General features: G+C 50.0%; 1 protein-coding gene across 1 annotated transcript in view; it reads right to left on the reverse strand.

The window, feature by feature from the left end:
- Positions 1-4,059: 4,059 nt before the first annotated feature.
- The window catches only part of LOC119100010 (innexin shaking-B), a 20,791-nt gene continuing 12,586 nt past the window's right edge, over positions 4,060-12,264 (reverse strand). Inside the window, exons 2-3 of the mRNA XM_037223129.1 lie at positions 11,795-12,263; positions 4,060-4,696 (exon numbers count right to left, since the gene is read on the reverse strand). Coding sequence (XP_037079024.1) covers positions 11,843-12,263 — 421 coding nt within the window. The 3' untranslated portion in view covers positions 4,060-4,696; positions 11,795-11,842. The remainder of the gene's footprint in view (positions 4,697-11,794; position 12,264) is intronic.

The raw sequence follows: 12,264 nt of genomic DNA on the forward strand, positions 1-12,264 counted from the left end.
GTTGGCTGCTAAATACCATTGAGATTAAGCACGAAGTTGGTTCCTTGCACGCTTACAGTTAGCCGACTGGTCGATGTGATCACCTAGTGGCTGATGACTGACGCAGAGTCTTTGCTTTGTTTGTTATGAAGGAGTGCAAAATATCTTGGCATTAAAATGTATTATAGAAATGGATAGGAATGTGATGCGCAAGTATAATAGGTGCCACAAACTCAATAAGCAACCAAAATATTACACCACGCGGCGGACGCAGCATTGTGTTCGGCAATTGCGCGAAAAAAAATTCATCGGCACCTAACCGACCGCTGCTGTAAGGCTCAGACACTAAGGCCAACATCGACGAATTCTGAGCGATCATGGGTGTCGCGGCAGGCCAACAAAGGGGCTTCAGTCAAGCGAAAGCGAAAGCAAGCGTCCGAACAAGCGAGAAGAACCCAAAACCAACGTGCTAGGCCTCTGAACGACCGGGATCGTCCCGGCAGGCCGACATAAAGAGCCCCGGCCAGAGCATCGGGTCGTTTGAGCAAAGGGGCTGGTGTACGTGCGCGCACCCAAGACCGCTGTGCCACGTGAATGAACGCCCCATGCGATCAAGAGTGCCCAGGTGGGTTAACGGAGAGGGCTGCGATGGGAGTAGAGGGTCCTCCTTAAACGAGATCAAAGGGAAAGAGCCTTAGGTCAATGGAGAGGGTCCCTGAGCACCGAGTGGCTCAGCACCTTACTTTGCATTGGCTCAAGCAACAGCAGAAGGCCCTCCAACAATGTGGATAGAGCTCGAGACCAATACGAAGGCCTCTGTGTAACTAAGTGTGCCGCGTCATATGGGGTCCCCAACAAAAGAGCGTAGAGCCTTTCGGGCAAATGCGAATAATGCGTGGAGGGCCCTTGACCGATCAAAGTGTTCAGGCATGCAAGCAGATAACGTTCCAACAGCAGTGTAGGACCTTGCAAGAAAATGCAGAGATCAAGGCACCGTGGAAGGCTCCTCAGCGATCGGGTTGACCCGGCAAGTATACACATAGGGCCCCGGCAACAGCGTAACACCTCTAGACAGCATAATGAGCTTTCGCTGTTCACGGCTTCACTTTCGCTTGTCACTGTTCTTGGTCGTCTGGAGGCCCAAAGACGTCCAGCCTTGTGTGTTTGTGTTTGAAGACTGTGTCCGTTCAACCGGTCATGGGCCCATTCAGAGCCTATAGGCCTCTTCGAGGCAGAAGGGGGAGCACAGTTCCGTGCCCCCTCTGAATCCGCCATTGGCCCGAGTAGTTCGATAGAAGGAACCCCAACAAGAACGCAGGGCCATCTATAAGAGTGCCCTACACGATCTTGTGCAATCATGTCCGTCCCGGCGGCTCAGTTGGTTAGATCGCCTGCCTTCCTATCCACCCACCCGTGGCAGGGTGGGTTCGAGTCGCTTTAGGGCGCACGCTATTTGCCCTTGACAGGTATGGCCTGCGGCCGGTGGCAGCGGTCGCGCTAAAGGTCAATTGACGTCAGAGGGCAGGACGGACCGTAAGTGCTCAAGACCCAATGTAGATGAGCCCCGAACGATCATGTGTGCCAGATCAGAAGGGGTCCCGACAAGAGCGTAGGACCCTCCATTCAAATAATACACACCTTAAAGCTCAGTGTGGAGGGCCCCCAAAAGATCAATTGTACCCAACCAGGCTATCATATGGTCCATACAGGAGCGCAGGGCACCAACATTCAAATACCAAAACCCAATGAGCAGGGCCTCCGAATAATCCAGTGTACCCGGGCAGGTAAACAGATAGAGGCCCCGCAGTGTGCCGGTAGGTTAACCGCGACAAATGCGAAGAGCCCCGAGCAACCGAGAATAGCCAGCATGTCAACATATGGGGCCCCCGGGCTCTAGCATATAGAGCATTTCGGGCGAATGGAAAGAATCCGTGGAAGGCTCATGATTGACAGAGTGCCCCGACACGCTAGCAGGGAAGACGCCAGCAGCAGCGCAGGGCCCTTCAAGCAAATGCAAAAAAATCAAGGGCAACGTAGACATGTCCTTGATTTCTTTGTTGAAGGCTCCTTAATGATCAGGTTGACCCCGCAAGTGGACATACAGGGCCCCCGGAAACAGCGTAGCACTTTTGGCCATCGTAAGCAGCTTTAACACCTCCCAGGCACCACCCTCTCAATCAGTGAAGAACAATTTTGTCTACTCGTGGGCCCTTCACTCTCGCTCGCGACTGTTGTTGGTCGCCGGGAAGCCCAAAGACGTCCAATTTTGTCGCGTTCGGTGTAAAAACAGCGTCTATTCGGCTGGTTATGTGCCCCTCGGAGGGGGCCAGGGGGCACGACCCTGCGGCTCCCCTCTGGATCCGTCCCGTGAAGACGGACGCCGTGCGAGTACCGGCTGTGCCCCGCTCGCGCCATGACACACCAGTGTGCCCGGCGACGGCCGCCGTGTGACCTGAGTTATTGTCCGCTCGATCAGCCGCCGCTCCCAGGGCTGGACGACGCCCACTGACTGAAAGACAGTGCGCGTATTGCAGCCATTTGTCAGGAAGCGACGGCCCGAGCTGCCGACGGCGGCGACAAAACGAGACTGCACTTTCGTAGTGGGGCGACGTCTCGACGGTTCATTCAGCCTCGAGTGACTGCGGGCCTTAGCCCGCGGCGATATATCGCCGTCATCGTCGGCACGTATTATGGCGGGGGTAATCGCCTGGTTGTCTATGGACGCCTGCAGTTTCCAAGGGTGTTGGCATCGCGACGCACAGGCGACACCCCGACACAAAATCCTTGCGCACAACAAAATGAAACGAGAAAGCATAACTGCTTAAAACATATCTGAACTGGAGCTCACGCCTCGGCAGCCAACGTACCAGCATGTTTTGCAGCCAAGCTAGTTTATCGACCCTAGAGGTTGCTTTTTTCTTGGTTTTCAATGAGGGATTTCATTTTCGTTCACACGGGTACGTGGTCTCACAGAAAACGTAGGGCCCTCAACATCGACATTACGATCCGTCGAGCGGTGAAATCTGTGGCCGGCCATTGTTGAATGCGCTGAGACGATAGAGGTCGACCATAGCGGCCACAAACGCGAGACATTAACATTTTTGTCCGCATTTAGCACGTGTGCGCCCGTCTAAGCGCAGTTTATGCGCGGCTGACACTGGACACGCATTCATAAAGTACGTAGTAGCAGAGCTTTGGCGCACAAACGAACCGGACAAGGCGTCAACGGAATGTTTATCAGCTGTTGCGCGAGGATGAGCTCACGCTTTCCTGATGTTGCATGGGACCAACTGGAGCTATGGAGCAGTGTAGTGCGCACGCCACACGCTAGTGACGAACAAATGGCAGTTGCGCCTTGCAGCTGCAAGGGTAAACTGCAGCATGGAGTCAGCCCGCTTTTTGCCACTTAATGAACCGATAAAAAGACATGCCGCGCACGTGTGTAGTGGGTCGCACTTGTGCTCCTGTCGGCCAGGCTGAAAATATAGTCACCCGATAGTCTGAGCTTGCAAATTTTGCTCCGAAGAAAATGAAAAGAAATCCGCCATTTCTGAATATGGTGAAGCTGTCTCAGAGCCTCATGCGGGATGTTTAGCAGAAAGTGAGCCCACTCCACCCATGAAGTCTGCTGGCCTTCGGCCCTTGGGTACCAGGCGGAGAAACAAGCGACGGCCATACATCATGCTTCTGACGGCTGATCACCGTTCGACTGCGCACGCGACTTTAGCTGAAGAACATAAATGACGCCCTTTGCGGCATAACGATTTCTGAGAACATTTGGGAGTTCCCAGACCGGATTTCAGGCAACCAAAATTACAACATGCGTTGCCACATCCAAATTAACTTCACTAGAATCCAGCTGACACTGCGTTCGTCGCTACAGATAAACGTTAATTTAGATTGACGTTAGCAAAAGCCTGCATTCTCGTCCATCACTCCATCTTAACCGGAACCATCACATTCTCTGCGTTTCGCACAATATGCTTTTCAAAGCCGACATCAAACAATCCCTTAAGGTTTATTCCTGCTTGCCAATGTGTTCAATCCCCCTCTCCACGTATTCTACAGGTTAAAACACACATTCTACCTCTACAGACGACTGCATGTCGTCATTTCACAATCAGGTTTATCAGCACTTGAGAGCTCACATGAATGCGCACGATGCGCGCAGAAAGTAATGTGATTAGACATATCATACGAAAACATGCCCAGCATGCCTCCAGCATGCGAGGGATGACCGTTGGCAAGATGTCTGGTACTGCAAGTGGAAGGCACTCAGACAGGAGCACTTCTAGTTACTAAGGTGCGTAGCAGCTTTACACCTTGCTAATAGCACTAAAGCAACAGGTGTTCCCCGAAGAAAAACTCCAGCAATGCATACAAGAAATTGAGGAGAAGCCTTGCAATCAGTCCGCTTTAAAGCGCAACAGAAAAATCACGGCACTGTTTCGCTCACTTTGGGTAACCAGCTCACCAACACGGCGAGGTACGAACAAGTCTAGCGTACAAAAGCACCGAGAACAACAAACCACATCGGAAACTGGAACGGATCCAAAGAAAAACACCTCTTCGGGAATCAAACGCGGTAGACGGTCGGGTGGCAGTCTGGTCCACAGGAGGCGGGCCGGCGGGAGGCCCGACGCTGTGTACCGGGTCAGGACGTGGCGGTCGAGCGGACGGCCGTGAGCCAGAGTCCCAGGGAGCGGCCGCCCGCCACCTGAAACACGGACGGAACGCGTCAGCTGAGGCATTGAGGAAGTGTGCCGCGTCGATTTTCGCTCCCCTCTCCTTACACCCGACCATGGCGAAGGTGGAAAGTTCGTGTTACTGATGTGTTTTCTTCGCGTGATTCGACCAGCCGGACGAATGGCGACGAATATGAAGCGTCAGTTGCGTAGGATTTTAAGGGCAATCGCACCGAGCACAAACGCAATTGACCGATTACACTAAGCCAAAAGGTTTAACTAATTTTGAGCATGATCATTTAATCATGATCATGATTTGATCACATGATCGCACATGAAACCTAAACAAAACAACGGTTCTGTGTCCGTGTTTTTCCCATGGCATGGGATAGAGCCGGCTGTTTTAGAGCGGGCAGAGGTCACAGCGGGCTCAATGTAGCATCGTGAATTCTGATGGCTACGCGGTAACAAGCACATCACGGATGCTTAATTCGAACGTCGTCGTGAGCAACCAGAAGACACCGTCACCGATCCGCCTTACGATTGCTTCGCGACGTCCTAGACTGAAATCGGCTGGCTTCTTTCATCCGTTACGGAGCAAATCGTGCCGAAAAACCGCACGACGGCAAGCCGTAAGTAAAGATGCAAGCACGGCACAGTAGCGCTGTATGAAAACAAACACAGCAAACACAGCACTATGCACCGAATGCAGAGGCTGTGCCAAGCACGGTAGTGGTGTGCGTAGCGCCAACTACCAAGTGGAAAAACCCATGAAGTTTGTTCATTGACAGTCCATGTGCTTACACCCCTGCGGGCTCCGATACACACCACTGATGTTGGAGCGAATCCCATCAAAACCTGTTCACCAAATCATCGGAGATCAAGGCATCAAAAATGTGTCCCTAGCATTTCTGCTTTCGGAGCACCGATAGCTTTTAAGAACGCTACACGGCGATCTATGACCTGCGCGGGCAGCGGTGGAAACTTACGAAGCCGCAGAACACAAGCATCATAAATACATGGTCAAAACATATACAACTATGCACTATGGTACTCCAAACTGAACAAGGAACAATCACATCTAGAATTCGTGTCTCTGAAAGACACGGTATTTTATATAAGAGCATACATAGCTAAAAGTTAGATTTCGTGAAAACTAGGGTTTTGACCTGCTATAATGGGGCCAATAGCAGAACTAGCGGCATCAACCTTATGACCAATCGCGATACATCGTTGAAAGAAATCCACTGATATTTTTGTCCAAGTTCCATTTTTTAGCTTGCAAAAGGCAGGGGTCGCCCCTTTTGCAGACCAGAAACTTAGCCAGGCGGGGCGGGCCAGGCTGCGGGCTGATACATATTCTTTTTTTTTTGGGGGGGGGGGGCGGAAGTCGCGTCTCTAATATGAGCCCAATACGCTTTTCAATCCCGTGACACCGCCTGCCGCGGCGATGACTCGACGCTCCATTCCTGCCCTGCCGGGCCAACACGTCGCGCCGCGCTGTACCACGGCAGGGGCGACAGCACCACGCGACAATAATTAATCGACGGCGACGCGACATCCAGCCATTCCCATAAACCGTGCCGGTAGGGGTAATGACAAATGCCGCACAATTACGGACAGCTGGTGACCGAACAAGTCTCGGCAATGCCACCTAATCACGCGACACCTTTGTCCAACAAGGCGAAATGTCATTATATGCGCAACCATCAATTTCTCGGGCGGTCTAATGTCCACAGCTGATACGTGGTGTGCAAAAATAATCAGAAGCGACCTGTTCAACACTGGACTGTTCAGGTCCGGTCACCAGCCGCATCCGCGGGACTGGGACAAATGTGCAAATCTCACCTATTTGCTGAGTCGCAAGTTTTTAGGCATTGCACTACCAGCTATTGAGTTACGCTACAAGTTCTGACATATAAACTTCAAACATATAAACTTACAGACGGCATGCCCCACAAGACTTACACAAAGAGTTTAACATAAATTTCCATGTTGTTAACAAGCGACGGTGGTCAGGTTCGCAGGACGATTTCAACGGTCGAGGATGGCAAGCCGACATTCAAGAGGATGACCAGTTCATCGCCTGACGATGGGTTGCACAGGTCGAACGCACGTTATAACCTACACACATTCCACCATAATGTTTGCATGTTTTAGCATGCCACCGCAATAACAACACACATTTCAACGCAATCGCTGATTACACAACGCATTCATACATTGCACTTTCTCGCACAGTTGAAGTTGGTTGAGTGTTGACTGTAGGCTATGCAAAAATCAAAACATTGTCCCGGAGCGCTCGAGTTTTTATGGACTGGAGCGCTCCACGCAGTTGGTCGGCAATGACAATTATACCTCACATCGGCAATGGAGGGTAGGTCAGGAAATAATACCAACCCACGAATGTGGATCGCTTCCGGTATTCCAATTAATCAGGTACAAACTAAGGGGTGCTGGGAAATACTGACATTTCAGAACTAAACGTTTTCAAGATTGCTGCCCGAGAGAAAACTGAAATGGTCCACATATGTATGCAAGCTCATGCTCAACAGCAGGGCACCAATAGCGTGGCGGTTAAGCTGCGCATCTGGGAAACCTGACGTAGGGAGTTCGATTCGACCCGATCTCCGCTCTTCCTGCCAGGGTGAGAAGCAGGCGACGCCACAAAACCTCAGCAGCTGAGTGCGTCGTGAAGCCCCAATGTGATGTTTAACACAGTGATTCGAAACAACAAAAAGAAATTCAGAGGAGCAAGACTATGTCTAGGCTTTGCCAGTTTGAAGCTACCACCGGCGAGACTGAGAAACACTGAAGCTCGAATGTTTTGCTTCTTTTGATCCTTTAAATATACTTTGCTACTGTGCACGGGTGACTGATGACCATATGATGCAGAAATTTATCGCATCAGATTCTTCAAATTGACATCGAAGTTCTCTTGACTTCGAACTTGTGATTTACGTCCTGTACCAATGTGATGTTCCGCACAGAAAATGCTGAGAAATATCGTTGCAGCGGTAAGGCAGATATTCAAGCCAAAAATATTAGGGCCTAAGCTTTTCGATGACCAGAATGTTCTTTATGGGAAGACACGGCAATTATCAAACAAGCAAACTACTCTTGGCATGCATCTCATACAATTTACGATGATATTGTAGCAAAATGTTATGTCGTTTTGTCTGACGATGTGAGACTCATGTGTTCTAGTCATTGGAAACGTTCTAAGTCAAAGTGGCGACGGCATTGAATGAAAACTTGACGGTGCGCTTCAAATGGTAATCGATTGCTGGGCCCTAACGCTAGACATTCTACATCGATATAAGAGGGACAGATAGATGTTTTAAGGAGCTTTGACACGTGGATTTCCGCGCTTCGAAGTCGATACATGTACAATAATCACAGAAAATAAAAACCAATGCACAGTCACAATACGGGCTGGCGGTGTTTTGGGCAAGCGACGAACGGTGCTGTCAAAGGATGTTACTTCATCGTAAAAATGGCTTAAGGTAGCTTCAGAACCCTCACTCTTGAAGAAAAAGTTCATCCCGTAAGGAGGCCTTCTCGCAAACCCCTTTCAGACTGCGTCAAAATGGCTCACATAGTTTCAGATTTTCACTCTTGAGAGAATCCATTTGGTACATCTCTCCCATGTCATTTTCAGACTGACTTTCATTAAAAACGTGACAAGAAGGCTTTAGTGATATCACACGTCATGCAATGCAATTTTTTGGCTCGATTATCATTCTCTGCACGTTTATTTAGCTCTAAAGGCATAAGTAGCGTGAGGGGGCGGGTGGAGACACTGGCAACACTATATCTCGCACATATCTACTCATCCGTCTACGACAGCTAGACTTGGATAGTGCCAGAAATATGGACAACTTCGAACCCGAGGGTGGCGCTGCTGCCGTAGGCCACGTAATAAACTAAAAGCCATCAACAGCCCTGGCATTTCGATCATGAGACCGAATTTAGACAAGCCCACTATCTATTGTTGCTGGTACACCGGGATTTTGATAGACAAACTAATATCTCTGGCTACCAAGCCCTCGGATTAAGCACGCAAACACAATCAATTCCAGATTGAGGTGGGCATACGCGGAGCGGACCTTATAATACTTGGGCAAGCATGATTGCGCCAGAGTGACGAACAACGGAAATCACGCCACATTTTTGGCAGCACTCAAATAAGTTCGTAACTGGACATTTAACACCGCGCCAGCGTTATTGCCCCTCACGGATGTGCAGCTGTTCAAGCTCCAAAAAACCAGCCTTTAACAGCTCTCAAATAAATTACCAGACGCGCATTTCGAGCTAATGTTCAGTAAAGCCTGACAGCCTGGTAGTTGGTTTCTGGGACATCATATATCACGTCATTAGAATAGTTTGCCGCGTACTCTATAGCTTAAATAACGATCGGGGTTTAGCAGATCAAAAACACATAAGGCATTGAATATATTTGTTCGTTTTCAACCCTCACCTAGGCCGTTTCAAAAACCCTCGAACGATCCTTTGAGCACTCGATTCTCTGGTCATTTTGAGCTCTTCTGGGTTATTAGGCAGTCTTGGGAGGGCCGTTTGTCTCTCCCGCCAATTATGAATAAGCACGATAAACTGCCTCACTAATAAGACAGCATTGCCTATTTACCCGATGTTACCATTTCCATAGGTCATAATTTACGTATTCGCGTGGACTTCTCGCGTTATATGCAAATATTACGCCATCGTTTTCAGTTACCTTATACGCAACTATGTCCAAAGCAGACAGCCAACGGGAAACCAGTGACCCGCATCTGACAGACTCGAGCGGGACCCCGCTCGATACAGGCACTCCATGTCACTGCTTTTGAAACGAAATTGGCCGGGTCAAAAAGGTTTCCTCATATTTTTCCTACGATGGGTAAGTAAGAATGATGCGTGAGATCTGTTTTTCAACCTAACAAACCCAGAGTCTCTGAAGTTTTCACTGTTTTGCGTTATCCTCGGCCGTGACCCTACGGAATGAAACGTTGCTGTACTGGAGGCACCACCAGGAGTACTCTACTCACATTGGGACCATGCTTGGACCCATGTGAGTAGGAATCCTGGGACAATTCTTACGTTGTGTGAATAAATCTTGAAAAACAGACAGCCGTATAAGTATAAGGTCAAGATGCAGTTCCTTACAACTTATTTAAGAACGGCTTGTGGTTCTTCACTATTAAGCTCTCGAACTACCTAATAAATGATCCACACCCTTAATCCTCGAGCACCGACTTCCTCTCAACGTCCGAGCACATTACGGAGAGCGTTATCCCCACCACGTGCCCAAAGCCAGGAGCACATCACAGAGAACGTTATCAGTGCCCACCAGGCACCCAGAGAGCGTTGTCACGCCGCATTCCCAAAGTCAGGAGCGCATCACAGAGAACATTATCGTCACCACGTGCCCAAAGCCAGGAGCACATCACAGAGACGTTGTCACCGCCGCATTCCCAAAGCAGGAGCGCATCGCAGAGAACGTTATCATCACCACGTGCCCAAAGCCAGGAGCACATCACAGAGAGCGTTGTCACCGCCGCATTCCCAAAGCCAGGAGCGCATCACATAGAACGTTATCATCACCACGTGCCCAAAGCCAGGAGCACATCACAGAGAGCGTTGTCACCGCCGCATTCCCAAAGCCAGGAGCGCATCACATAGAACGTTATCATCACCACGTGCCCAAAGCCAGGAGCACATCACAGAGAGCGTTGTCACCGCCACATTCCCAAAGCCAGGAGCGCATCACATAGAACGCTATCATCACCACGTGCCCAATCAGAAGCACGTCACAGAAAGCGTTATAACCACCACGTGCCCAAAATCAACAACATGCCACAGAGGGCGTTATCACCACCACGTGTCCAACATCAGACGCCTCAATGCTAAGAGGAAGCTCCGTCCTCACTTGGAATAGGATCATTCAGTAAGTCCTGATCACGGGAATTGATTCCATACATAATCGTATTCGAGTTAACATGGTCGTACAAGGGGAATCCAAGAGGACCTTAGTTTTTCGGAATAACCTCTGAACGGCTGAGTGCAGTGCTGAAACTTTAATTAACTAAGTTTACATCATTCTAGGCTTCATTAACACTCTGAAGTGCAGTGCTACCTCTCTGGTAGCTTTTGCAAGGCCGGGTCATAGAAGATCAAGCTAGGTTAAACTTCCACCTTTTTAACCATATTTGACTGCGGAGGGTCATATGGTTCTAGCCTTCAGGACGACCATCTCGCGTCTTCGGAACGCCTTCCTATCCCTGTTTCCCCATTGATGTGGCTTGTTGTAGTTTTCGATATAGCCAGGCGAGCCAATGCAAAACTGGCCTTCACCCGCCCCCTTGGCCTGACATGACGTTTCGCGAATCCCATGCGCCATTGTCCTCTGGTGCTTATCTAATGAGTTTTCCAGGAGTCATTCAAGTCCGTCTTTCGTATAGCCGTAGCACGCTTAGTTACTAAAGGAACAGACAGCCTGATGGCGCCTATTAAGTGTAATTTTGACCCCTAACCTGGTTGGATCTCTCAAAGGCCACATTCATCGTTGTTCAAACACACCTAGATGCAGGAGAGCTCTCACTGCCGTTTTCCGCGAGATCTAGGTGCTTATGTTTAGAGATCTTATGGGAGGGGGGGGGGGGGGGGCTCTAAGCCCCTTCGTGGGGTGAAGGTGAAAAGCTCGCCTGGAGAGAATTTTAATATGCACTGAGTTGGAACACATTAGCATGATTCGTTTACTATCATTCTTTTCATCGAGTCCGTTCTGTACGCTGGCATAATTCCGTACATTTTGACGTAAACATGTGCCCTTTGGATACAGTATGAGAACTATGACCAATTAAGTTCCTAACATCACGGCGAATGACAAATAGTAGCTTCGGAAACACATCAGCTATTCTTGTTGTTGTTCAAAAGCTGCTTGTAACCACTGCTGGAAGTCAGCAAACCTCAAGAAGCAAAGAAAAAAAGCCTGTGCCGGATCAATAACGTTCGATACATAGCTTAGATGCGCGCAACAAGCTCGACCGAACATCCATCCTGAAACCGAAAACATTGCGGAAAACATTCACGCATCGAATACGACACAGAGATCTCCCGCCTGAACTAACCTGGCACGCCCCTCAAATCCAAGCCTGGACGCCACGGCCGTCGTGCTCTCAGGCCTCCGAGTAGTCCTTGCCCTTGTGGCCCAGCCGCCTGGCCAGGTCGGACATGACTTCGCTGAATATGACCGGGTCCATGTTCTGGCCGAGCATGTAGAGCAGGAACCAGTCGCCGATGCGCGAGCGCCGAATGATGACACTGATGGCGTCCCTGCTGACGAACCGGAGCCGAACCTGCAGGAAGAACGCTCGCAGGCGCGGACTGATCATCAGCAGCAGCCGCATCATGGTGTTCAGCATCGTCAGCCCCGCCAGGATCAGGAACCAGAACCACAAGAAGAGGTATAGCTTCTCGTTGACGATGTTCAGAGGCAAAATGCAAAGAACGTCCAGCACTTCGATGTTGCTGGACGCCCCGTACTTGCGGAAAATGCACTTGGTCATGCGAGGGAAGACCCTGATCAGCGGATCGACGC

Source organism: Pollicipes pollicipes, unplaced genomic scaffold (assembly GCF_011947565.3).
Source record: "Pollicipes pollicipes isolate AB1234 unplaced genomic scaffold, Ppol_2.1 Scaffold_4881;HRSCAF=5763_pilon_pilon_pilon, whole genome shotgun sequence".
Classification (NCBI taxonomy): Eukaryota; Metazoa; Arthropoda; class Thecostraca; order Pollicipedomorpha; family Pollicipedidae; genus Pollicipes; species Pollicipes pollicipes.